The sequence below is a fragment of the Canis lupus genome, chromosome 10 (assembly GCF_011100685.1).
Source record: "Canis lupus familiaris isolate Mischka breed German Shepherd chromosome 10, alternate assembly UU_Cfam_GSD_1.0, whole genome shotgun sequence".
In the NCBI taxonomy this organism is placed as follows: Eukaryota; Metazoa; Chordata; class Mammalia; order Carnivora; family Canidae; genus Canis; species Canis lupus.
This window is the reverse complement of record NC_049231.1, coordinates 57,410,583-57,437,219: the sequence shown is the minus strand read 5'-3', so window position 1 is coordinate 57,437,219 and position 26,637 is coordinate 57,410,583. Positions and strand designations below refer to the sequence as shown.

Here is a 26,637-nt window from a genome sequence, read left to right as displayed (position 1 = left end):
TCTCACAATTCTAGGAGAGAGAGAGCATGATAAATACGCTTTACTGAATTGTTTTACAAACAGGAAAAAACTTAATAAGCAAGCAGTTTTGTGGCATTTCTACAAGAATGTATTGAGTTAAAGATTCTTATTATCATTAGGAAGAGTATGGTTATTTGCCAGAAAAGGATGGAATCTGGAAAAGAGAGCTGGAAAATGGCAGGATGGAACATGCCAGGATGCATGAAACCTGGGATCCTCATCTAAGTCTGCTCAAAGTAAAAGAAACAGTTATAACTGTAGCCTACCTGGTAAAGGAAATAAAAATGCCAAAACATTTATCAACATCGTGGGGATTGGGCAACATTGCATTTATTAGATGAAGAATGTCAGAAATCCCCATTATGAATGTAACAAATTCCAGAACAGGTAAATTGAAAACCATCCTAAGAAGCTGTACATACCCCCAAGCAAGTGAAACAATAGGGAAAAAGTGCTCTCCATAATCTGTGTCTCCTCAGCATATCTTATGGAACATCTCTATATACCACATTTTTTGCCCTCAAAACCCTAAAATCTAGCAAAGAGGACTGAAATATTCACAAGGATAAACCCAAGAAAATGTGCTGCAACAATAGTGGCATGATGTGGATGCTTTAGGAGCCCAGAAGAAGGGTGTTAGGCCTGGGTTGGTGCATTAAGAAAAGCATTAGGGGGAAATGGCACCAGTTTGAAGAATAAGGACTCTACCAGATGGGGAGGGAGTTCTCCAGCTGAGGAAACCCCAGGAGTTGAGAGGTGGAGGTGAAAAAGCATAGTATGTCCTGGGGCAGTATGATTTGGTGTGACAGTAGAGCAGAATGAGAGGTCTGTCAGCAGAACACAAGACCAGAAGTAGGCACAAAGAATTGTACCTGCTACACTAAGGAACCAGGAATGCCCCATCACCAATGGCCATGTTAAATAAATTAGATGACATCTTTCTAGGGAATTCTATATTCTCAATCATGCTCTCAATATTTGAAAATATAGGGAAACACAATTTAGTAAATGGAGAAAATGAATTATAAGAGAGGATAGACAACACAGCCCCAATTTTGCTTCAAAATACACATAGCTGTATAACAGAGTAACTGAAAAATCTAAACAGTAGTAGCATCTTTCCCTAATCCTATTCCACAAAAATTGGCTTCTTCTAAAGGCCTATGAAAGAGGATTTTTCCCAGGTCAGAAAGATGGAGGTTGGGGAGGGAATGCTCCAGCTGAGGAAACCCCGAAGATAAAGAAGGGAAAGCAGCTGAATCTAGGAGGAAATTTAAGTTTCCTCAGAATCAGAAAAGAAGGTGAAGACTGGAGTGGGAAGGATAGGAGGGTGGAGAGGAGTCCTTTTCTTGGCACTTTATCCCCCCAGTGGGTAGCAAGATGGGAACCTCTGTCAGTGGAAGACAGTCTAGCTGGGGCAACACTGCCTAAGCAGTCATGAGGCACAAATACATCTGAGCATCACTGCTCAATGAGGAGCCATGATGAAAAAGACAATAACCCCACAGTCCAGTTCCCTGACTCCTACCAAGTCTCAGGGGCCTGGATGATTCTGTGGGGAAGGGAGGAAATCGCAGTCTGACAGCCTCAGGTTAACGGTCCTTGCAGCTCCAACATGTGGGGACATGGGCCATATTATATTCAACTCAAAATATGACTGAAGATCACCTATGGGCTCAAGGGAAAGTGGTGAGCAAAATCAGACAGAGACCCAAGCAAAGAGTATATTGCAGGAGATAAATATTAGTCAAATAATCACAGAAACAAATGTTAAATTGCATGGGTCGCAAGTGCTAAGCAGGATACTATGCAATGCTAGGAAAGTCTACTAGTCTGGAGGGAGGAGGAACGAGTCAAGGAAGGCCTCTCTGAGGAAGTGAAGCACACTGAGATCTGAAAGATGAGTAGGATATTATGAGGGCAGAGAGAGGAGAGAAGAGTGAACCAGGCAGAAAGGAAATAGTGTGACACTGTGTGCAAGGGTGGAAGGAAGCAAATCAAGGAAGAGACTTTGAAAGACAGTCAATGTGGTTGGCATTCAACAAGCAAGGGGAGTGGGGTCATGGCTCCAGTTCCTACACACTAGAGCTGGGAACTAAAATTCTCACCTGTTAAAAATACATTTCTTAAAATGGAACTGTGAGTATTGTAAAAAAATTTCTTTGTATTTTCTATCTTCTGAAAATTTCTATGTATTTTTATAATGGAGGAGGGAATTGCTAAGCTATTAAAAATAAAGAAATGCAAACCATGTCTCCATAAATAAGACAGATTGTATGAGGGTATTTTCAACAAAGACTTCAAAAGAGAAGAAAGCTAAAATGTAAAAAAATTAATAAGTGGGCAGACTGAATTTAATAACCTTCAAATTAAAATATGAAATGGGAGAAAACATTCAGTTTTCTTCCCTGGAAAAATATTGGTTTCATACAATGTGAACAAAATGCATGGAGTAGATGACAGTTGGCTAAGCATCGACGTAGCATATCACCTTTTTGTTCACTTTAAATACTCATTTATAATTGGAAGGTTCTAAGGAAGCTTTGTTTTAAAATTTATAGGACTTTTAGTTCTGTTAAGAAAAATTATCCAAAACCTGGAAATAAACAAAGGGATTTGTTTGCCCTGCTGGGGTCCTGCTGGGTTTTCTTTCACATGCACTCTCGGGGAATCTCTGATTCTCTAGGAATGTTTACTTTTTTTTACTTCATATTTACTATTTTTTAGCATCCAGGTATTATACAACTCTATGAGGGTAGATCTTAATGTATACAAAACTGATAGTAATATAAATGAATTTAGTCTCATAGAGGTGCAAATGATTTTTGTCCTTATAGAAAAGGTAACCCCAAAAGTTACAGCTTTGTTGTGCTAGAGAATATTAACCGATTTTGTATCTATATTAGCAATCTTGTTCAAGCATTCATTCTTTCAGCCACTGTAAATACCTGGCGCTCCCCAATTCTCCTTGGATGAGGCTTACCATCTTGTTGGGTCCCTTGTTAATGAGGAGAATACATCTTCAGACACATGATCACTTTATATTTATTTAATATTTTTAAGCTCTTTAAAAATAACACTCTAAGAGTTTAACCTTCTTAATTTGGCAATGACAATATTGATCTACCAGAAAGGTTAAGTATCTTATTCAAAGTCTTCATATAAAAAAAAAAAAAGAAAAAAAACAAAAGCCAAACAAACAAACCAAAACAAAAAGACCCAAAGTCTTCATACTAATTGGGGAAAGAGAACAAGAATGTAGGAGTAAGAAACGTAGGTTGGGAAGAGAGTGCAAACATACCAAGATAAGCAAGATCTAATGTATGACAATGTGGTTCTAGTATATAATCCTCTGTTGTGTAACTGAAATCTGCTAAGAGTGGAACTTAAATGTTCCCGACAACAACAAAAATAAATACATAAGTAAATTTGTGAGGTGATGGATGTGTCAATTCAATGCAAGGGGGATACTTTCACAACATGTATGTATAGCAGATCATCACACTGTACACTTTATTTTTAAAATTCATTTATTTATATTAGAGAGAACATGAGTGCACATGACAGTGGGGTGGGGGGCAGAGGGCGGGCATCTCCAGCAGACTCCTTGCTGAGGGCGGACCGTGAGGTGGGACTCGGTCTCATGATCCTGAGATCCTGACCCGAGCCAAAAGGAAGGATCCCACCAGCTTAACCAGGTGGCTCACACCCAGGTGCCCCGACATTGTTTTGATGTTCACCAAAATACTAAAAGGGGTTATCTCTGAATAGGTGGGATTTAGGATTTCATTCGCTTCCTTTTTTTTTTTTTTTTTTTTTTATAAATAGGCTTTACATTTTGGGATAAATTTAGATCCTAGAAAAGCCGCAGAGAACAGAGACTTGCCAAGCGCCCTGCACCGCGCCGGGTCTAATGTTTACACCCGAGCAAGCTGAAGCAGCTCACACAGGGGATTACAGCTAAGCCTCCCGCACGCTGGACTCGGATCGGTTTTTCCGCTAATGTGCGTTTCTGTTCCAGGATTGCAACCAGCATTCCACGTCGCATACGGTGATCGTGTCTCCTTGGTCCCTTCTGATCTGTCACGGTCTTTTCTCGTTTCCCATGACCTTGACAGTGATGAAGGGTTCCGCTCAGGTAATTTGGAAAACATCCCCCCCTCCTTGTTGAGCACGCGTCTTTGAAAAGCCTAGCAATCACCTCCATCACATTTCAGCATCAGGGCGGCTCCAGCCCCCCGCCCCCCAGCCCGCCCCGGCGGCAGTAAGTGACCTCCCAGGAAGGGGAGGGTTGCAGAGGCGCCCCCGACCCGCGGCGGACCCCGCGGACGCAGCTGCAACGCGCACCCACCGCCTCCCGGCCCCCCCCCCCCCCCCCCCAGTTCTGGCCGCCGCAGCTCCTTGGGACTCCGCCGTCCGAATTCCGGGGAGGACCGCTTCCGGCGGCACCGGAAGTCCGAGGGGGACCGTTTCGGGGACGGACTGACGGGCAGCATCCCGGCGCCGCAAGGTGATCCCCGCTTTGCTCCTGAATCCCGACGCTCAGCGCCTGACGCGGCCGCCAGGTGAGTGCGGTCCGTGTGCCGGGTCGGCCCCGGGAGGGCGTCTTTTGTTTGGCCTGGAGGGGCAGCGGCACCGCCTGTACACAGCGAGCCCCCGGAAGCCTGTCGGCGGTGCGTGTGATACCCGCGAGCCCCGCGCAGGCGCGGCGGGCGCCGTGTTCGCCTCGCGGCCCCTTGGGATCCAGGTTCGAGGCCAAGCCACACCAGTCTTTTTTTTCTATCCTGACTCCCTTTTACCTTCCAGGTAAATTCCAAGGCTGACCGCGCCCACCGACGCCGCCGAGTGTTGCCCGCATCTCTGTTCAGAGTCCGTGATAAGGAAATCCTGGCTGCGAAAGACCCGGGGGTCAGACAGCTTGGCCTCCAGACCTGTCATTAGCTGGTGGTGTGACATCGGAGAAACCGGGTTCCTTTTCTGTAAAATGAGGAGCTTGGAATAAGTAACAAGTAAGGGTCCTTCCCGTTCTCACACCTGGATTTATTGCCCTTAATGTTATTTTGCTGATTCCTTCCTGTTACCTGTCTGTACGTTGGTTAATCTCCTCGCATTCCATTAACCCGTGCCCTTGTTGAATCTGGTTTTAGATGCATTAAGACATTTTTTTTTTTCCTAAAGGAATCCCTTTCCTTGTTAGGCCGAGGACAGGTACCTAAATAAGATTTTTTTAAAAAAAAATTTTAAGATTTTATTTATTCATGAGAGACAGAGAGAGAGAGAGAGAGAGAGAGAGGCAGAGACACAGGCAGAGGGAGAAGCAGGCTCCATGCAGGGAGCCTGACGTGGGACTCGATCCCAGGTCTCCAGGATCATGCCCTGGGCGGAAGGCAGGCGCTAAACCGCTGAGCCACCCGGGCTGCCCTAAATAAGATTTTTAAAATGTGGGATCCCTGTGTGGCGCAGCGGTTTGGCGCCTGCCTTTGGCCCAGGGCGCGATCCTGGAGACCCGGGATCGAATCCCACGTCGGGCTCCCGGTGCATGGAGCCTGCTTCTCCCTCTGCCTGTGTCTCTGCCTCTCTCTCTCTCTCTCTGTGACTATCATAAATAAATAAAAATTAAAAAAAAATTTTTTTAAATGTGCCATTCTTCAGGTGTTTCATGTGCCTGAGAATCATGAAATCGGAACTTTTTAAAGACAGTAAACTCTGAAGGAAGGGACTCTGGCTTATTAAACTCTGAATCAACATATTCTCAAATGTTATGTCTGGAAGGTGGTATTCAGGAAGTGTTTGCTGAGACGGAAACGGGCACATCTACATTATTTTAGTCGCTCCTTTCCTTAGAAGCTAAGAAAGCAAATCTGTAGAAATGGCAGTCCTGAGAGCAGAAGGAAGACTCAAGGAGAAAAATGACTATACTCTTTTGAGTTCTGGACGATACTATTGAGTTCTGTTGCAGTTTCCTTTCAGGTAACTTTTCTTTCATTCCGAGAACAATATTCAAAAGGCATTATTCAATAGATACTTATTAGATGCCTTCTTCCCACTCTAAAGCATCTTTTTGGTGGGGAGAGGGAGGTGGAAAGAGGGAAGAATATTGAGGGTTGAAAGAATTCCAAGAAGAGAGCATATGCAAAGGTTCAAAAATTAGATGACTATTAGGGATTACAAGGGGATCAGAATAATAAAAGCTTGGAGATAGGAGTGAGGGGACAATGAGTAAGAAATGAAGTGAGAGGTTTGCAGAAGGCAGATAATGAGTCCTTAGATAGCATGATTCGAAGTTGCACTTGACACTGGAGGTGATGGCCACCCACTGCAGGGTGTTTAGCAAAGAGCTGATGAGTTCAAGTTCGCATTTTAGAAAAATCACTCTAGTTGTGATCTGGTTAGCTGATGTTTCAAGAATGAAAAAAAAAAAAAAAAATCCTGGGCAGCCCCGGTGGTACAGCAGTTTAGCGCCACCTGCAGCCCCGGGATATGATTCTGGAGAACAGGGATCCAGTCCCGCATCAGGCTCCCTCCATGGAGCCTGCTTCTCCCTCTGCCTGTGTCTCTAACTCCCTCCCTCTCTCTCTCTCTCTCTCTCTCTCTCTCTCTCTCTCTCTCTCTGTGTCTCTATGAATAAATAAATAAAATCTTAAAAAAAAATTATAAAAAAAGAAAAATAAAAAAATCCCTTTGTAAGTTGTATTTCAGTTCTGGCCTGGTAGGAACATTAACGGTGATGGTGATTAACATCTAGAGAGTAGTTAGTATGGAATCCCATCTCTCTAATTAGATTGTGAGCTCTTTCAGGGCAGGAATCCAGCTTTGCTTATTGTTGTAATTCTGGCACAGTGCTTTTCATGGAATAGATATCCAGGGATCCCTGGGTGGCGCAGTGGTTTGGCGCCTGCCTTTGGCCCAGGGCGTGATCCTGGAGACCCGGGATCGAATCCCACATCGGGCTCTCGGTGCATGGAGCCTGCTTCTCCCTCTGCCTGTGTCTCTGCCTCTCTCTCTCTCTCTCTCTGTGTGACTATCATAAATAAATAAAAATTAAAAAAAAAAAAAAGGAATAGATATCCAATTAATATTTGCTAACTTGATTTTAATATTAACCAAAATATTATGTTAAAAATTTTTCCAGGGGCAATATGAACCTGAAGATACTGAAATTGGAGAACTTGCTACGATGTCACGCTGTCTTTAGGCAGCTGCACAGCCTGGGTCAAAGAAGAATGTTAGCACAGTGGAGTCATGTGTTTTCATCTGCTTATCCTGTGTGGACAGCTCAGCCCTGCGTCTGGCCTTGGCAAACAGACCTGGTCATTGGGGCAGCTTTATCTCAATATAGGCTTCTAGTAACAAAAAAGGTAGTTATAGATTTCTGTCAGTTACTCTGTTATTTGGTCTGAAATGAAAGTGCTAAGGCATGAGTAGAAATCCATTTTGGGTGTTTTGTCATTTACATAATCTTTATTCCTTAATGCTACACTCCAGGCAGTGAGTCTTTGTGAAAAAGGGAAGTTCTAGTTTGTTGTTTAGTAATGCTGATGAATTCGATTACCTGGAAATCAGTATATAATAGTGAATTAGAGGTGGAAGATTGTGAATTTTAGTCTAAGGTTTAACTATCTGTGTGAATATTAGTTGGTAGGAATCAGAGCTGTGATTATGGATAGATATTCCAGAATAAATCTGTTGTCACTTAATTTTTTCTTCCTTCTGTCTGCGTCCTGAATTTTTAACAGGAAGAAAGATCACAGAAACCTCCGTTATCTTCAACAAAATCCAAAAAGGAGGTGGAGGTATGGATTGGAATGACTGTTGAGGAACTGGCCAGAGCAATGGAAAAAGACATAGGTGGGTCAGATAATTTTATAAGGAAAAATGTGGGAACATTGAATATTCCCACAATGGAATTTTTATTTGCAATGAGACTAAGACAGTCAAAGATGAAAATGAGACTGGTGGCTTAAAAAGATGTTAAATCATTCCAGTATTTTTCACTTTAGGTCACAAACTGTAGTGTCTTATATCTTAGCTAAATATAGTTCTCTAAGATTTTTCTTTTAATAAAAGTGGAAAAGATTTTCTTCTCTGTACTAACCCTTCTCAGAAATTCTGTAGGTTTATAGAGGAAGTCCAAAGAATGTTTTTGGACTGAGAGACTGTATTTATACTTTCCCTTTGTTGTCTATAATTTCTGACTTTCTTTTTTCACTCATTGCAACAATATCTATAGTGCCAGCAGAAAAATATTTGTAGTAACAACTTTTAATAATACTGTTTTTACTTATAAATGTTTAGCATCATTGTCATTTTTTTATTCCTTCATTGCACTGTTGGTGTATTTACTACCACTTTAGGATTATTGGAACAGAATTTGAGTTCTCATTATAAATTAACATTAAAATTCATTAAATAAGAAATAGCCTATTGTAGCAAAATAAAGTGACAAAGCAGACTCTTGGAAAAAAGAAAAATAATAACTATTATTGAGCTGCTACTATGTACCAGTGTTTTATACATATTAATTCATGTAATTCTCATAGTACACTAGAGATAAGTATAATTATTATCCCCATTTATTATCCCCAGTTGAGAAACTGTGGCATGGAGAGGATAAATAATTGCCACAGTTAGTATGAGCCAGGTAGATCCAGGATTTGAATTCAGGGAGTATGGCTATCAAGACCATGGTCTTATTCACAGACCAGATTATCTCTCAAGAATTATTATTTTGTAAATTACAGCAGAGATAGAATTTTAATGTATTTCCTACCTGAAAGGGTTACTACTCTCTGTAATGTACATTCTTACAAAGAACAGAAAGTTCACCCAGTCTTGGATTTTTATAACTTTGCAGTTGGGTTATGTAATCATTTCATTAGAAAAGTTTAAGAGAACAAATACGTATGGCTGCATCATTGACAGTTTCTCCAAGGAAAACTGTATTGATAGGACTTTATAAATAACATTGGTAGTAGATGTGATTTTTAAGACTTTTATTATTGGCAATTTTCATATATGAAAGCAGAAAGAATGGAGTAATAAGTATAATATATGCACAAGCCAGTGATAATTAACATATCAATCCATAAATCTATGTTTATCGTTAAAGATACGGATTTTTTTTAAGCTCTATTTATTTATTTTAGAGCGAGAGAGAGAGCAGGAGCAGCACAAATGTGAGGAGGGGCAGAAGGAAAGGGAAAGAGAATTCCAAGCAGACTCCCTGCTGAGTGGGGAGCCAGAGGCAAGTTTGATCCCATGACCCATGAGATCAAGACCTGAGCCAAAATCACAAGGCAGATGCTCAACTGATGGAGCCACCTAGGCTCCCGAAGATTCTTTTTTTTTAAATCTTGCCTCCCTCCACACCCATAACTAATAATTCTTTTGTATTGCTAAATAAACTGTAATTACAACATAAATTTAATCCTATAGATGGGTGCTCTAGATCCAAAACTGATATGCCATGATTTAAATAAAAGTTATCTATTTGAAGCTTATTTAGTGTTATATTTTCATCTCATTTAAATTAAAGATGGTGAAAATTTTGGGAGCCCCTGGGTGGCTCAGTCAGTTAAACTTGAGACTCTTAATCTCAGCTCAGATCTCAGTTTCAAGGTCGTGAGTTTAAGCCCCGGGTTGGACTCCATGGTGGGCATGGAGCCTACTTAAAAAAAAAAAAAAGGAAGAAGAAGATGGTGACTATTTTTTTTTTTAATTTTTTTAAATTTTTATTTATTTATGATAGTCACAGAGAGAGAGAGAGAGAGGCAGAGACATAGGCAGAGGGAGAAGCAGGCTCCATGCACCGGGAGCCCGATGTGGGATTCGATCCCGGGTCTCCAGGATCGCGCCCTGGGCCAAAGGCAGGCGCCAAACCGCTGCGCCACCCAGGGATCCCGTGACTATTTTTAACTACTATTTTAGCACTGTGAGTAGATTTTTTTTTTCCCTCCTCTGGGTAAATTAAAATAACTTCAGATGTAATATTTCTGGTTCAAATGCTTTAGGTACTTTTCTACTTGTAAATATTTAAGATAAAATAATATATTAACATTAAATGCATTTAGTATAGAGGGAAAGAGATTATCTCTGTAGAAGTTATTTTCATAAGTTTAGGATAACCTTGGAAAACTGTAGTTACTGGATTATTAGGGATTTTAGCATTATTAGAAACATAATTCTCCTCATTATAATTTATATGGATTTTTTGTTCTCTGAGTGCATATCCATATAGAAAATTTGTACTGTTTCAGTCTTTTAAACTGTTTTCTTGGGAAAGGATGTGGTGAGGATATATATAGGAAAGGATATCTTAGCATTATTACAGAGTAGGATCAGTGATGTGTGGGGCTGGCTTGCACCAGTTTTTCAGCCGATTGCTAACTAAGGAAGTAGGTGAGCTGGTAAACATAACCATTACAAAAATTAAATCATAAACAAAGGTAATAAATACTCATTGAACCCCTGCACTCCTAATTCTTTTACTGAGTTTTGCTATTTTTTGTGTTCTTGAGATTATTTATGCCCATGTTCCTATATGGTAGGAATACTATATAATGGTATGCTACTGTGCATCTCTTTCCATCTCTGTGTTTGGTGACTTCATGTTGGTAGCTGAAATCAACTATAGTGGAAGTTTTTGCACAATGGAAGTTGGGAAATGCTGTAACAATCAGTGAAATTTTTTTTTTCTTTTGAGAGTCTTATGAGTAAACATTTACCTGCACAGTGGTGAATAGGATATTCTTTATTGTATAATGTTTTGCTTATTTGAGAATGCCTTTCTCTCTTGTCTTTTTCTCAAAATACATATTTAAAGGGTGATTAAAAGTTAAGCATAAAACTACTTATTTCATTATCACAGATAAATTTATTTATCATCTACAGGAAAATATGACTGAAATGAAAAAAAAGTATATTAAATAAAATGCAAAGAAGAACACCAAGTAAATATTTTTCCTATATTTTAAGACTTTTTGGACATCCTAAATGGATAAATAAATAAATAAATAAATAAATAAATAAATAAATAAATTGTACGTATGTATATTCTGAGAAACTCTGTGTGTGTGTGTGTACACAACACACGTGCATACAGTTGATCCTTGTTATGTGGAGATTTTGTATTGCCCTATTCTCTAAAATGTACTTGTAGCCACCAAATCAGTATTCACAGTGCTTTCACAGTCATTCTTGGACACGTGTGGAGCAGTGAAAAATTTGAGTTGCCCAATCACACATTCCTAGCGGAGGTTCAACTAGGTAAATCTCGACCTTCTTGCTTTAGCTCTCATGTTGCAAATAAGTGTCATTTTGTGGCTTAGTGACGTTTTCACGTTTTTATCCTTTTTGTTGATTTTGCTGATTAAATTGGCTCTAAGCTGAGTGCTAAATGAAGTGCTGTTTACTAACTGCAAGAAGGCTATCATGTGCTTTACAGAGAAAATACATGAGTTAGACAAACTTTGTTCATGCACCGGTTTTAGGGCTTTTAGCTGTGAGTTGGATGTTACTGAGTCAACAGTATATATTAAATAAGGTGTCTTGAAACAGAAACACATAAAACAAAATGTGTGTTGATTGGCTAATGAAGATGTGATCAGGAACTGAAGGAACCTAACCTTGTATTTCCCCTTGGAGTGATGGTTTAGTAGTTGCTAATTCAGTATTTGTGGTGGGTTTAGGACATACTCACCGTGAATAATGAGAATGAACTATATATGCACGCACATTATATATGCACATTTATATATGCATGACGTATGTAACCACAAGTTTTCAAAGAACTAGGCTGTGATAAACTGCTCAATATAAATGTGTACAACATGTGATGTTTTATTGGTGGCTCAGATGATTCATAAGGTACATAAATACTCAAATATTTATGAGTGCAGTAATGTCCTTAATATAAATGATCACATTTTAAAGATTATTTTCTTTGACTTTGTTTGTAATTTGTTAACATTAGAAGAATAGCTCACGTAGTTATTCTCACTGAGTTTACTGTTTATATATAGACATTTATTAATAGAGGTCACTTTTGTGAACATTTAACTCATGATCCTAAAAGGTCTTATCTGTTCCACCCAGATTGTGTATTTGAAGCTTTAATGAACACTGATATTGACATAGATTCACTAGAAGCACACTCACATTTAGATGAAGTGTGGATCAAAGAAGTAATAAAGAAGACGAGGATGAAGTTAAAATGGAGCAAATTAAAACAGGACAAAGTCAGAGAAAATAAAGATGCTGTAAAAAGGTAAAACTTAACCATGTATATTGGGGGATGGAGACCGTATAGTTTTATTCACACTTTATAACAGAAAGATATACCTTAAATTTTTTTTTGTAGTTAAAATGATATGGGAGTATAAACTTTTCTTCAAAGTGTTTAAAACATCATAAAGTATATTTAGGTTATAAAACTCTGCAGGTTGTTTTTCTTAGTTTGCCGAGTGTGTATATTGATCCTGAACTTAAAAATTTTATTCCGTGTGCTTGTTGTTATGAAGATGCCAACTGTACATGGGCAGTCATTATATATCTTGTCATAGGTCATTCATTGATTGTATTTATGGAAGAGGAAGATATTTATATCTAATGAAAGTCAAATGTTGGGTTTTATTGTTAATGGTAGTTTACAGAGATGACTGCAAACCAATTCACTGGCTATAAAGATATTTAAGAAATGAAACTCCTTTGCTGTTAATTATAGGCCTCAGGCAGATCCAGCTTTATTAATCCCAAGGTCCCCAGTTGTTACTATAATGGGCCATGTTGATCATGGGAAAACGACGTTACTTGACAAACTGCGAAAAACTCAAGTGGCAGCAATGGAAGCTGGAGGCATCACTCAGCACATTGGTGCCTTTCTTGGTATGAACACACATTACCTTACAATGTGCCTGGAAACCCCACATACTATTTTTTTAAACCAAAGTGTCATAATATGAGATAGACAAATTCAAATAAAAGGGAAGCCTAAAGCTTAAAGTCATTGGTCTGATGAAGTATAGGGCAGGTGGTTTCATAAAGCTTATATTGTACATTGTATAAGAAGAAATTTATATTATCTTTTTTATTCTGGCTCATTCTTAGTTTTGTTTTTTGTTTTTTTTTTTTTTTTTAATGAACCTACAATTCTTCAATGCTAGATTGTGATAATGTTGTTACTAATAATTAAATAACAGCTACCATTTACTGAGCACCTAGCATGTGCCCAGCACTGTGGTGAACATTTTATTTATATGTTTTATGTTTTTAACCTTCACAACGACATCACAAGGTAGGTATTAATATTCCTACTTATAGATGAGGAGGCTGAGGCTTGTGCAGATTAAATTACTCATTCAAGGTACACAGCTAGTAAGTGGCAAAGCCAAGATTTATACTTGAGGCTGAGTTTGAGCTCAAATCCTTAGCTCCTAACTGTATACTGTATTGCCTTTGTTGCTTAAGGCAGTTGTGCAACTGATGTTTGCTAATGAAGGGGAGAATTGCCTATATAGCTGTTGGTCTCCAGATTAGATACTAATTGGTACATTTTTGAAAAGCATATTCTAGAAATAGGAAGTATTTTAGTTTGAATTTATTACATGAAAAGAAAACACTAAAGATTTCACTGTGTTGTTACATTTCTCAGTGTGAAATGATGATCTGTATTGTTCCTGATTAAGGTTAACAGAAGGAATAAATTATTTTAAAGAATTATTGATTCTGTTTGATAATTTCACATATATTCCTTTGTATTAAGAAAGTACATATTTGAGTCTATGGTGTTCTTGGATTTCTGTTTCCACAGTCTCTCTGCCTTCTGGGGAAAGGATAACGTTTCTTGATACTCCAGGACATGCTGCTTTCTCAGCAATGAGAGCCAGAGGTGCTCAGGTCACTGACATTGTTATATTGGTTGTAGCTGCAGATGATGGAGTGATGAAACAAACTGTAGAATCTATTCAGCATGCCAGAGATGCTCAAGGTACCATGTGGCTGACTTAGGTGTCAGGAAGGAAGGTGGTTTTTTTTTTGTTTTGTTTTGTTTTAAAGGATCCAGCATGTAGAGTCACTATTCTGGGGCCCTTTAATCTTCCTGGAAATCCCAGGATTATTATACTTGTGAAAAGATAAGGCTCAAGGACAGTTGAATTGTTTTTCCACAGACATAACTACTAAAAAGGGTGTAGTAGGATTCATGTGTGGACCTGGGATCACAAATACAGTCCTTCCAATACAGTTTACTTACTTGGCATGATGTGAGAATTTAATTATTTTTAAATGACTTTTTAAAAAACCTTTTTATCCTGGAAAATTTGAGTTCTAAAAGTAAGAATAGAACAATGAACTCCTGTGTACCTATCACCTAAATACATTAGGAGTTGTAATGTGGTGATATTCCGTTTCTGTTATTCCTTGTTCATTTATTGCCTGGAATTCTTCTCTAAAGAGAAACTTTTCCTTCCTGTCCTTTAAATAAGTTCTTATTTGGTCAAAGGTGTAAAATTGAAACTTTTAGAAAATGACTTAGCTATCTTCTCCCTTTCTTTTTCATTTAAAAACTGTAGTAATAGCCACCCTCCCACACATATACTTTGTATATTCATTCTTACTCTGATGTAAACCCTATGCCCACTGAGAAAATATCTTGAGATAGCAGAAAATGTACCTGATGGAGAGTACATCCTATTCCCCTAGGTTGGTTGGCAAGAGAAAAAAAGAAAGGTTGACAGTCACACTCTAGATAAGTTCTTTTCTTACAGCATGAAAACTAAGAACCAGAGAATGACAGGAACTGCCTCCAGTTACACTTACTTTTCATCATGTCCACATTGGGAATCTGGCCTTTTAGTTTCCAGGGTTACTCTTTTTCCTTTTTAATTCCTCAAAACTGCCTTTGTGGAATGGACTATGTTCTTAATGATTTGAGGGACTATAACAAAAGGAAGAGAGTGATAAATTTGTCAGGGATTCCCATAACAAAGCAGGTGGTTGTGATAGGGTAAATTTCTTACAAGCATGCTTCCTATACCTAATTCTTCTAATTCTCTTATCTTTGTTAAATTTTAGCTCATCCATATGCAATGTAATTTTTCTAATAGTACGTTGTGGATTGTATAACTTTTTTGTGTCTGTTTTCAATTTCTTTTGATACCTGAGAAAATTGCAAAAGTCGTTGAAACTCAACCAGAGAATTATCTTCTAGCATTTTATGTGATTTCTCTAATGGGAGGGTATGTTTAATATTGACAAGTAGATTATATGATTATTTGGTTCATTCATTATGCAAATGTTTATTGAGAATCTACTGAGTCAGTCACTAAAGTAAGTGTGTATGAATGAAGAGTTGCTGTAAATCCTAAGAGAAAGTTTACAACAATGCTCCTTTGTGTCACTCCAGGGTGATATGTTAGGCTTTAACAATGACTTAATAGCTCCTGGAAAGAAGAGGCAAATGATCTAGTGGTTTAGTATTGGATGAGAATCTTCTCTTGATTTTTTTTCTGGAGATTATCTTTAGTATAGTTGCTGATCTTACATGCAGGTTTAAAGATAGGCCTTTCTTTACTCAAAATGTTGTGTTTTGTTTGTTTATTATCATCTTAGGTATCTGTTCTTAACTCAAAATCTGTTTATAATGATAGTTTTGACATTTCACATCCAGAATCCTTTATGTGCAGAAAGCAGTGTAGGGAGTGTCTAAAGCAGGTTTTTTTTTTTTTTTTTTTTTTTTTTTTTTAAGATCTCTTAGTTTAGTACATCTACTGAGTAAAGAGAAAGCCAGAAAAGATTGATGCCTTCCATTGTCAATACCTGGAGTTGAAGGTGTCCTCATCTGCACTCATTTTACCTCTTTCAGTTCCTATTGTACTTGCCATAAACAAATGTGACAAAGCTGAGGCTGATCCTGAAAAAGTGAAGAAAGAACTGCTAGCTTATGATGTGGTGTGTGAGGATTATGGAGGCGATGTCCAAGCAGTGCACATCTCTGCAGTCACGGTAAATGACTTAGGAGCTAATAAGTTCAGATGGGCCTGTTGTATATAATGCACGTAGTGCACATAAACAGCATTTTGATACATATAATTTCTGTTGTTTAAAAATTCTTTGTAGTATTAGGCAAAGCTGGTATCGTTGTCTTGGTTTGGCAGATTAGAAATTAGGCTCAGAAAGGTCAGTCACCAGTCCAGGGTTAGATAGCTGAACAGTGGGGGATCAAGTCCAGACCTAATGCTTTTCTTATTGTGAGATACTTAAGAATGGGAACAAATGGTAAATGATGTGGATAGGGTGATAGTAAGCTGCTGAAGACTGTTTTAAGCAGAAATGAAATCTAATTTATAGTAAGTACTTGTTTTTATAGTGAAAAAACATAGAAAAGGTCTTAGGGTATTTAATGAGGATTTAAACAAAAATTTCACTAATACAAAGATAAAACCTTTGAGTTCAGTTTGTTATTGATTGATTCAGTGTTTTTATGAATTAGATTGCTGTAGGTTTTAGGTTATTTATGGTGAATTCCATTTTCTTTTAAATTCCTTTTCTTTCAAATGACCAATTCTTTTCTAATTGAAATTGTCTTTTTTGATTGACATTTTTCTTTTCTGATTCTTTTTAATTGAAAAACACCTGCTTTGTGACATCATTTTCCAGTTCTCTTATAAGCAGTTTGCTGCTAAGTAACAATTTCGTTTTTTGTCCATTCTTACCATATTCCATGGTTTATGCATAATATATAATACTTTATTTTCCTCATCATTCACTGAAGGGATGGTACTATATTTGGCCACCTCCCTCTTGTTAAGTCTCATTTTATCTTTAGATTTCCTAAATTTGTTACCTCTAAAATGCTCACCAATCATGCCTCCATCAATAGTAAAGCCATGTCTCTTTTTCTGTGAAATTCATAACATGCCACCTTGTTTTATCTTTCCACTATACCTCAATTGCCATTGCACTCTGAAAGCTATATGACAAGATTAAAACATTTGAAGACGATCACCTTTTCTGCCCAGATATCAGGAGATGCTGCTTAGGCAAACTTGGAGGCATGGCAGAGATGATTCCTGGGAAATGGAAGCAATTGGGAGGAAGTGGCAGGAAGTAAGATGAATCCTTTTTTTCCAAGTAGAGATAGAGGACCCTTGATGCAAAGAAATACTCCAGTTCTGCTTTTCAGAGCAGCATTTTGTAAATTGAAATAGATACTAGTAATAAGTGGATAAGTGAGTAGAGTATTTCATCAGCTTTGTTTACACTTGCCTCCATTGTTTTATACTCTGACAACTGAGCCATCTCTTAGCTGACGCAGAGAATGGAAAAGTCCCTTGCATATCAGTTCCAGTTCCATCACTACTTAATCAGCTGTGTGATCTTGGAGCCCTAGAAAGCATAGTGAACATAGATCATTAAAGGTGAAACAATCATCTAATCTAGTTTCCTCATTTTACAGTTGAGAAAAGGAGGTTGAGGGAGGTGAAGTGATTCTTCAAGGTGGCACAGCTCGGTGATTACAGAGTGTGTCTTAGAGTCTAGTCTGTATGTTTTCTCCTTATTTATTTGACAAGAGTAAGTAATGTTTGGTTTACTTATTTTATAGCATTCTTAAGTTGGTCAAATGAAATAATAGATATGAAAGCTCCTTCAGTTATATAGAACTTAAAATGCAAAGTAGCATTGTAAAGAAAGTGAGAGGAAGAAGATACAATTACAGAGACAGATGGAGGAGAGAGAATGAATGAAGTATTTATGAAAGGGTATTAACAAGTACCAATAATGGCAATGCTTTTAATAAAATAGCTTTTCTTCCTTGATAGACCTATCCCTGGATCAGGTTTTCTGCTTTTCTTTGCTTTGTTCTTTCCTGCCTTCCTCCCTCCCTTCCTCCTTTCCTTGCTTCCTTTCTAATTGGATGATTCATAATTTTAATACTTAAAGAGAAAAGTATAATATAACTGTGAAGGATTATTTGGCTTTCTGACCCTGATATTTAAATTTCAGATAATATTTTATTATTGTATATTAAAGCCTTTTTGTTGTTGTTGAAGGGTGATAATCTGATGGCTTTGGCAGAGGCAACGATTGCTTTGGCAGAAATGTTAGAATTGAAAGCAGACCCCACTGGTCCAGTAGAAGGAACAGTAATAGAATCTTTCACAGACAAAGGAAGAGGGTAGGACTGTTAAAATGCTTGCTTTTTAATAATTTTTTTTGTTGTTTTTGTGACTTGATTAAATAAGTATTATTTTTATTGTATATTATTATTAGACATGAACAGTATTTTCAAAGCATTTGTTTTGAAAAGGATTTATTGCACTAGCACACAGAACACAAAAATGCAGTTATCAGTAGACCATAGCAACTATCTGTATGTATCTGCTAGTCTTAGATGAGGTGAGTAGTCCACTTTGCTTGAATATTTTCCTCACTGGTTTTACTGGATTGGTAAATAAAGCCGTATAGACCAACAAATTGGAATGAAATAGCAATTTTTGCATTTTAGGATTCCTAAATTCTTTATGTCCTTACTCATTAATATAATATATAGCAAGGTCTTTGCATTGCTCTTCTCTTCTTTAATTTTTCTCCCTATCAGCAAAACGTTTCACTGCTTAACAAATGAGTTACAGAAAGAGGATTAGGATTCTCTCAGAACACGCAGCTATCTGCAGCCTTCACTATCATTAGCTTGTAAGAACTCGTTTTTGTTTTTCCTATTTTATTTTATTTTATTTTTTAAGATTTTATTTATTTAGTCACAGAGAGAGAGAGAGAGAGGCAGAGACACAGGCGGAGGGAGAAGCAGGCTCCATGCAGGGAGCCTGACGTGGGACTTGATCCCAGGTCTCCAGGATCGCGCCCTGGGCCAAAGGCAGGCGCTAAACCGCTGCGCCACCCAGGGATCCCTGTTTTTCCTATTTTAAAAAAGTGTGATAAAAGAAGCATAACATTAAATTTACCACCTTAACCATTCTTCCATTCTTAAGTGTATAGATCAATAGTATTGAATATATTCATATTGTTATACAAAAGATCTCTAGAACTTTCTAATCTTGTAAAACTGAAACCCTTACACCCATGAAACCCTAATTTCCCCTCCTACCTCCCCCCAACCCTTAGCAACTATCTTTCAATTCTCTTTTTCTATGATTTTGACTACTTTAGACACTTCGTATGAATAGAATCATACAGTGTTTGTCCTTTTTGCTGGCTTATTTCACTTAGCATAATGTTCTTGAGTTAAGGTCATTCATGTTGGAGCATATGACAGGGCTTTCCTTTTTTTAAAGCTTGCATGATTTTCCATTGTGTGTATATACTGCATTATCTCTGTTCTTCAATTGATAGACATTTGGTTTGCTTCTACCTTTTGGCAATTAAGTAGAAATGTTTCTGTAGTGAAAAAGTGCTTGAGAAACTTAGCCCTTGTGTACATATTATATATATTTAAGGCTCATAAAGATCTTTGCTCTACTTAAGAAAGTGTTCTTAGATTCTGTCAGTAAGAATATATACGTTTATTTTCATTTTAGTCCCGTTACTACAGCTATAATTCAAAGAGGAACTTTGAGGAAAGGCTCGATTCTGGTTGCTGGAAAGAGTTGGGCAAAAGTACGCTTAATGTTTGATGAGAATGGAAAACCAATCCAAGAGGCCTATCCCAGCATGCCAGTGGGAATTGTAGGCTGGAGAGACCTCCCTTCTGCAGGAGATGAAATTCTTGAAGTAGAATCTGAGGTATATCAAGCTTAATTCCTATATATTAGATATGATTCAATGATTATAAATATTAATCTATAGTGTTATACCAAGTAAGTATATTTATGTTAACAAATAGTTGTAGACTATAAGGGCCTATGAGAGGCTAATAATGCCATTTTAGAATTTGGCTATAGAATTATTTTAAATTTGAGGTAATATTTTTAAATTAGATCAGCTGTTATACACAAAATCCCCAGATTAAAGTTTTATAAAAATTTCCTGAAATTTATGGAATTAGTAGCTTCATGTATGAGTTAAGAAAGCTAAAGTTGGGGAAAAACACAAGGCTTTTAACCTATAAGTTACTGGTTTTTATCTAGTTAAATAATGGCTTCACAGGGAAGGGCACGTGCAGTTGTTGACTGGAGGAAGTATGAGCAAGAACAGGAGAAAAATAAAGAGGATCTGAAAATATTAGAAGAAAAGCGAAAGGAACACCAAGAAGCACATCAGAAAGCCCGTGAGAAGTATGGCACTTTGCACTGGAAGGAGAGATCATTTCTAAAGTATCAAGAAAAAAAAGAACAAAAACTTTTAAAGCCAAAAGAGAAAGAAGAAAGGGATTCACCTGTACTTCCTATAATTATTAAAGGTGACTTTGGAAAAATTTTACTTTACACTCATTTCTGGAATATATATATTTCTTCATTCTCACAATTAATTTGGGCCATTAAATTTAAGCTAAAAATAGTTTGGCATTTAGAGGGAGTCTTTTTTTTTTTTTAAGATTTTTTTTGAGAGAGAGCATGTTGGAGAGGGGCAGAAAGAAACTTTAGCAGACTCTGCACTGAACGCAGAGCCCAGCATAGGGCTGGATCCCACAACCCATGATCCCAGGAGATCATGACCTGAGCCAAAACCAAGAGTCAAGACACTTAACTGACTGTGCCAACCAGGTGCCCCGGGGGAGATTTTTTTTTTTAATTGAGGTATAATTGACATACAATATTATGTGAGTGTCAGGTATACAACATAATGATTTGATATTAGTATATATTGCAAAATGACCACCACAGTTAAGTCTAGTTAACATCTATCACCATACATAATTACAAAACATTTTTTTCTTGTGATGAGAACTTTTAAGATCTACTCTCTTAGTAACTTTCAAATGTGTAATTTAGTGTTATTAACTATAGTCACTAGACTGTATGTTACATCCTCATGACTCACACATTTTATAACTGGAAGTTTGTACCTTTGCCCTCCTTCAAGCTTTTTGCACACCCCTCGCTGGGGGAGATTTTTTGTTGTTGTTTAAAAATTTTCTTTATTTATTCATGACAGACACAGAGAGAGAGGCAGAGACATAGACAGATGCGGTACTCGATCCCAGGACCCTGGGATCACAACCTGAGCCAAAGACAGATGTTCAGCCACTGAGCCACTCAGGCATTGCACTGGGGGAGGTTTTTAATAAATATTTTTCTTGCTGATTTTGTTGTAAATGTATGTTCGGTTCATTAAACTTTATTAAATTAAATAGATATTTATAATGCTAAACCTAATTCCAAGTGGATTTAGTGGTAAATGGCATTCCTGTTATGGCTTTAGATAGATTTGTGTCGTTTTTGAGTTTGTTAATGCCTCTTAAAACCAGTCATTTTAAACTTCTGCTGCATTTAGGTGATGTTGATGGTTCCGTTGAGGCCATTGTGGACATTATGAATACCTATGACGCTTCACATGAGTGTGAACTCCAATTAGTACACTTTGGTGTGGGTGATGTCAGTGAAAATGATGTTAACCTTGCTGAAACATTTCATGGTAAGAATTCTCTTTCCTATTTGTTTAACTGTGTTCCTCAGAACACACTGTGAACCATTTGCTTCTGTCTTTTGTTGCTTGGCTAGTCGACCTGCCATTTACCCTTATGAACATTCCCTTCTTGCTGTAGTTGAGCCCCAGCCATGGAGCCGAATGGGATGTACAGTATTGCAGCCATAGCTCCACTCATTTCACTGCACTGCAACCTTGAGCAACTCTTTCATACCCTTGTTTTTTCCTTTTTTTTTTTGAAGATACTGTCCTCTGCCCCCTCCCAGCTCCCCACCCAATCCAAGATTAGTTCTCTGTATCTTTTATTTAGACTTTTGAATGCTCCTAACATTGTTATCAGCTTGTTCAGTACTTTATCTTATTTTTGTCTATTTTCTATTAATTGGTAATTTTACAAATCCTGTCTTAGATGAAAAGCTGTTTTTAGCTTTAGTGTATGCGCTGCCAAAGCAAGCACTGATTTTAGCTTTAAATACGTAAGAAGGCAAGGGGACTGTTTATTAGTTGAACTTACATACAAAAAGGTGACTCACGACTGTCACTTTAACGAAGTCACCTAGCAAAGCACCAACGTTTTATTGAGTGATTAGTGAATCACTTAGGTACTTCATGATTGGACTTGATTAGAATTAAATGTTGGGGTGACTGGATGGCTCAGTTGGTTAAGCGTCCACCTTTGGCTCAGGTCATGTTCCTGGGGTCCTGGGATACAGCCCCATGTTAGGCTCCCTGCTCAGTGAGGAGCCTGCTTCTCCCTCACGATCTCTGCCCCTCTCCCCGCTCCTTTTCTCTCTCTCTGTTTCTTTCTCAAATAAATAAATAAAATCTTTAAAAAAAATAGAATTAGATGTTACCTCTACTACTGAAAAGGTATTTTCTGTAATGCTAATTCCAAGTATTTTCTAGGCACTGATTAGCCTAGCACTTTGTTATGTAATGTAGATAGTGTTTTGAATGATTTCTTAATGATAAGACTTTGAAGGTGGTTGTGTTTTTCTCTTGTCAGCATTGCCTTGTTTCACTTATTTAAGGCAAGAGTGTTTTGCTTTTTTATTTCCTCCAAAGTATTTGTAGTTATTATTTTTTTTAAGAAGATTTATTTATTTATTTAAGAAAGAGAGTGAGCAAGGGGAGAGGCAGGGGGAAGAGAGAAGCAGACTCCCTGCTGAGGGCAGAACTCCATCCCACCACCCTGAGATCCTGATGGGAGCCAAAATTAAGAATCAGACAGACACTCAACATACTGAGCCATCCAGGCGCCCCTAAATACATTATTCTTTGGTAAAATGGTTAGCTCCAGGGAACTTCTTTCATTTCTTAAATAACTTTTGAACTTTACCAATTAAATAACTATTATTGGGCATCTTTTGGCCAGTTGAATACTTATGAGTAAACCACAAAAAGAAAGTTGTAGACAATAAGATTATAATTTAGTAATACAATTGTTATTAAAACAATGTAATAATGTTTTACCCCTAATCAGTTTTTTCTTAGTTCTCTGGTGTAAAAACCAAAGTTTTGTTTAGAATGCTGCCTTGCATACTATGGGCACTTTTGTCTCTTAAATGGTTGGATTTAAAAATTGTGAAGAAATTTTCCTTATTAAACAAGGCACAGTAGAATTTATAAAATCCTTTGTAATTTGAAAATATGCTAGTTTCCTGGGAAAATTATAGAATTTCTCCTCTCCCCTACTCACTTTTAATTTACATAGAAGGAAATAAGACAATTTAGATTTGAGTCGCTGCTTGAAAGAAAAGTGTTTATTTAATGCAATATTTGTGCTACTTTATCGATCGTTTGCTTGCCAGGTGTTATATATGGCTTCAATGTGAATGCGGGCAATGTTATCCAGAAGTCTGCTGCAAAAAAAGGAGTAAAAATTAAGCTTCACAAAATCATTTACCGTCTGATTGAAGATGTTCAGGAGGAACTGAGCTTCAGATTGCCCTGCACTGTGGAAGAGAATCCAATAGGTGCGTGTTTACTGAATGTTAAACATTCATATCTTAGGTGCTATAAATGACATTTGCAAGCAAAGTATATAGCCTTGTGTTCTAGAAAAAAATGACTACTGTACATCTATTCAGTCTAACTTCATCTTCATGCCTGCCATCTGCAACATGTTATACTTCTGCCCTGAGGGATACAAAGGCAAATAAGGCGGTAAGAACTTGTCCTAAAGTTTAGACATCAACAACCGATTGTAGTACAAATTAGACTGGGATGGGAGGGATAAAGATTATATATGTTGTGGAAGGAGCCATTGATTTTATTTTTAAAAGATTTTATTTACTTATTCATGACACACACATAAACACACAGGCGGAGACATAGGCAGAAGGAGAAGCAGGCTCCCTACGGGGAAGTCTGATGTAGGACTGTATCCCAGGACCCTGGGATCACAATCTGAGCCAAAGGCAGACTGAGCCATACAGGTACCCAGGAGCCATTGATTTTTGTCCTGGAAGCTGGCAGAGAAATCCACCATGACAAGAAAGTTTAAAGTATCACATATTTAAAATTTTGCTTTCTAGCATATCCCTTAGCCAGATGGAAGCCTACATGTATTTGAGATGGATTGAATCATTTTATCTGTTCTTGTGGCCCAGAGATTTTAATATTTTTCGGACCTGCTAAACATGACCATAGTTTTATATATTCTTGCACAATTTGGAAAACTTTTGAGTCCTACAAGGGTTTCTAGGAACCAAGTAACACGTCAGTAAATGGTATGTGATAGTGTGTGATAGTAGTCATTGTTGTAAAATTAAATTTTAAGTGAAAAATTAAGAGTTACAGAATTAGTACTCTTAAATGGATATAAATTACTAATGGGGAGATTAAAAATAAGTCAGGTAACAACAGATGATCTCTTTGAGAAAATACATTGAGGGATAGCTGAAAACCAGGTTCTTAATGGAGCAGACAGTAAACTGTTCTCTTCTAGTGCATTTTATTCTGCTGGAAAAAAAATGAATTCCACTTTTCTTCATTCTTTTGGGAAACATGTTTTTGCAGTTTTCTTTTCCAACAAAACCCAGGGATTTCACGTTTCTAATAGTGGTCAAGGAAAATAAAGTTGGCAGAGTCAAAGAAAACCTGAACTTCTTTCAATGCATGAGTTTGTTTTTTTCACACTTATTGTACAGAATGTGTGAAATTATGTGTTTCTCAGAATCTTATTTTCTGTGCACTCAATATTCTCTTCTTTCTTAAGGTGAGGCTTCTATACTAGCTACCTTCACTGTAACAGAAGGAAAGAAAAAAGTTCCTGTGGCCGGCTGCAGAGTCCAAAAGGGACAGTTAGAAAAACAAAAAAAATTTAAGTTAATCCGTAACAGAGATGTTATTTGGAAGGGTAAGCAACATCACAGTCTGTTTCAAATTGACATCTGATCCAGTCACCAAAACCTGCTAATTCTGTGTCATCATCTGAAATCTGGCTTGCATTCCCATTTCCTGGTTCAGGCCTTTCCTTCTTATGAACTCAAATGTGGTCTCGACAGGCTCCCTCCCTTACAAATTCTGATAGTCTAATAACCTATAATGATAATCCTGATAAATCAGTAATCTGTTTTAGGCTTCTAAAAATTGGCCCCAAACCACCTTTCCAGCTCTGTATTCTAGACTTTTCTCCAGCATATTTGCTTACCTCCATCCTTTATTTATTTTTTTTTTTAAATTTTTTTATTTATTTATGATAGTTCCAGAGAGAGAGAGAGGGAGGCAGAGACACAGGCAGAGGGAGAAGCAGGCTCCATGCACCAGGAGCCCGATGTGGGATTCGATCCTGGGTCTCCAGGATCGCGCCCTGGGCCAAAGGCAGGCGCCAAACCGCTGCGCCACCCAGGGATCCCTACCTCCATCCTTTAACTTGACCTTTTGCCTGCAGTCTTTTACAAGGTTTATCTCATTTAAGTCCTGACTGAGTATAATGCCATCCTCTGCAGTTAGCCTACCTTTGAAATGGGATATTTAGTTATCTTTTGCTATAAACCAAATCTTAGTTTATAGCAAACCTTTTGTCTTTGGTTTCCCTAGTGTTTAGTTCCATCATATAACATGATAGTACTATAAAACTTAAGAGTTTTCAGTGTTTTTACTACAAGACAACGTAGCACTTAGTAGGTATTATTTGTTGAATGTATTATGTACCTTTTTTTTTTTTTGTATTTTCTTAAGGTTCATTAACCTCATTGAAACACCATAAAGATGATATTTCAGTCATCAAAAGTGGAATGGACTGTGGTCTCAGTTTGAGTGAAGAAAAGATAGAATTTAAAGTGGGAGATGAAATTATTTGTTATGAAGAAAAAGAAGTTCCAGGCAAGACTTCTTGGGATCCAGGATTTTAAAATTGTTAAAAATGTAAACAAGTAATGAGGTGCCCAACTGGCTCAGTTGGTAGAACATGTGACTCTTGGGCTCAAAGTTCAAACCCCATGCTGGGCAGAGATTACTTCAAAAAATAAACTAAAAAATGTAAACAGATGTCTTGCTTTAATTATAGAGAACAACTAGTTTTGAAGGGAAGAATTCAACACTGGTGGTCAAATACCCTAGAGTTAAACCAAGTGTTAACATGGTTAACTTGTCAAAATGCTACAGAAATAGGAAACCTTATTTAAGGATAATGCCTCCAAGGAAGTAGAAATCTTAGAATTTTATAAGAGAATTTATTGGTATGCCATTGAATAATAATTTTTATATTAAACTTCAGCTGCATGTTTTAGTTGAGTGTTACCAAGATAAGCAAACCTCCCTGAATTAGGTGATGGGCAAAAAAATATGGTGCCTAATACTGCCTGGAACTATTTCTCAATGTTAATAGTACTAGTGAACAAAGTTTAAAATTCCCAAGATTTCACACTCAACATTGAAGGTTCACTTGTACTGTGGACAACATATATCCCAGCCAAACCCCAGGGACTGAGGATGACTTCTTGAATGGAGTACTGAACGCTTAGCCTTTACATTTATTATATATGAAACAAAAGGTCATAGTCTTTGTTTAGGGAAGACCTGTAACACCAATTCATACAAATCAGTGTTTCTCAAAGTGGGGATGGAGGG

At 37.5% G+C, this 26,637-nt stretch overlaps 1 protein-coding gene across 2 annotated transcripts; it reads left to right on the top strand.

The window, feature by feature from the left end:
• The first annotated feature begins 4,425 nt into the window (after positions 1 to 4,425).
• On the top strand, positions 4,426 to 26,053 carry MTIF2 (mitochondrial translational initiation factor 2). 2 transcript variants are annotated; one of them, XM_038551280.1, is made up of 15 exons: positions 4,426 to 4,586; positions 4,828 to 5,030; positions 7,154 to 7,379; positions 7,758 to 7,869; positions 12,115 to 12,286; positions 12,743 to 12,903; positions 13,829 to 14,005; positions 15,881 to 16,020; positions 18,069 to 18,193; positions 19,554 to 19,758; positions 20,122 to 20,374; positions 21,409 to 21,549; positions 23,373 to 23,537; positions 24,782 to 24,922; positions 25,747 to 26,053. In XM_038551280.1, exons 3-15 carry the CDS (start codon positions 7,161 to 7,163, stop codon positions 25,917 to 25,919), a joined length of 2,184 nt encoding a protein of 727 aa, XP_038407208.1. In that variant the 5' UTR covers positions 4,426 to 4,586; positions 4,828 to 5,030; positions 7,154 to 7,160; the 3' UTR covers positions 25,920 to 26,053. The 2 variants fall into 2 exon arrangements, with proteins under 2 accessions (XP_038407208.1, XP_038407209.1); XM_038551281.1 differs by lacking the exons at positions 4,426 to 4,586; positions 4,828 to 5,030; positions 7,154 to 7,379; positions 7,758 to 7,869; positions 12,743 to 12,903 and having other exon boundaries at positions 12,147 to 12,286.
• The last annotated feature ends 584 nt before the right edge of the window (positions 26,054 to 26,637 follow it).

Bases quoted from the DNA above. Each gene is read 5' to 3' on its own strand.
- MTIF2 (XM_038551280.1), top strand. From the start codon at position 7,161: ATGAACCTGAAGATACTGAAATTGGAGAACTTGCTACGATGTCACGCT. The intron at 14,006-15,880 runs GTACCATGTGGC...TACCTCTTTCAG, and splicing joins GCATGCCAGAGATGCTCAAG to TTCCTATTGTACTTGCCATA. The intron at 20,375-21,408 runs GTGACTTTGGAA...TGCTGCATTTAG, and splicing joins ACTTCCTATAATTATTAAAG to GTGATGTTGATGGTTCCGTT.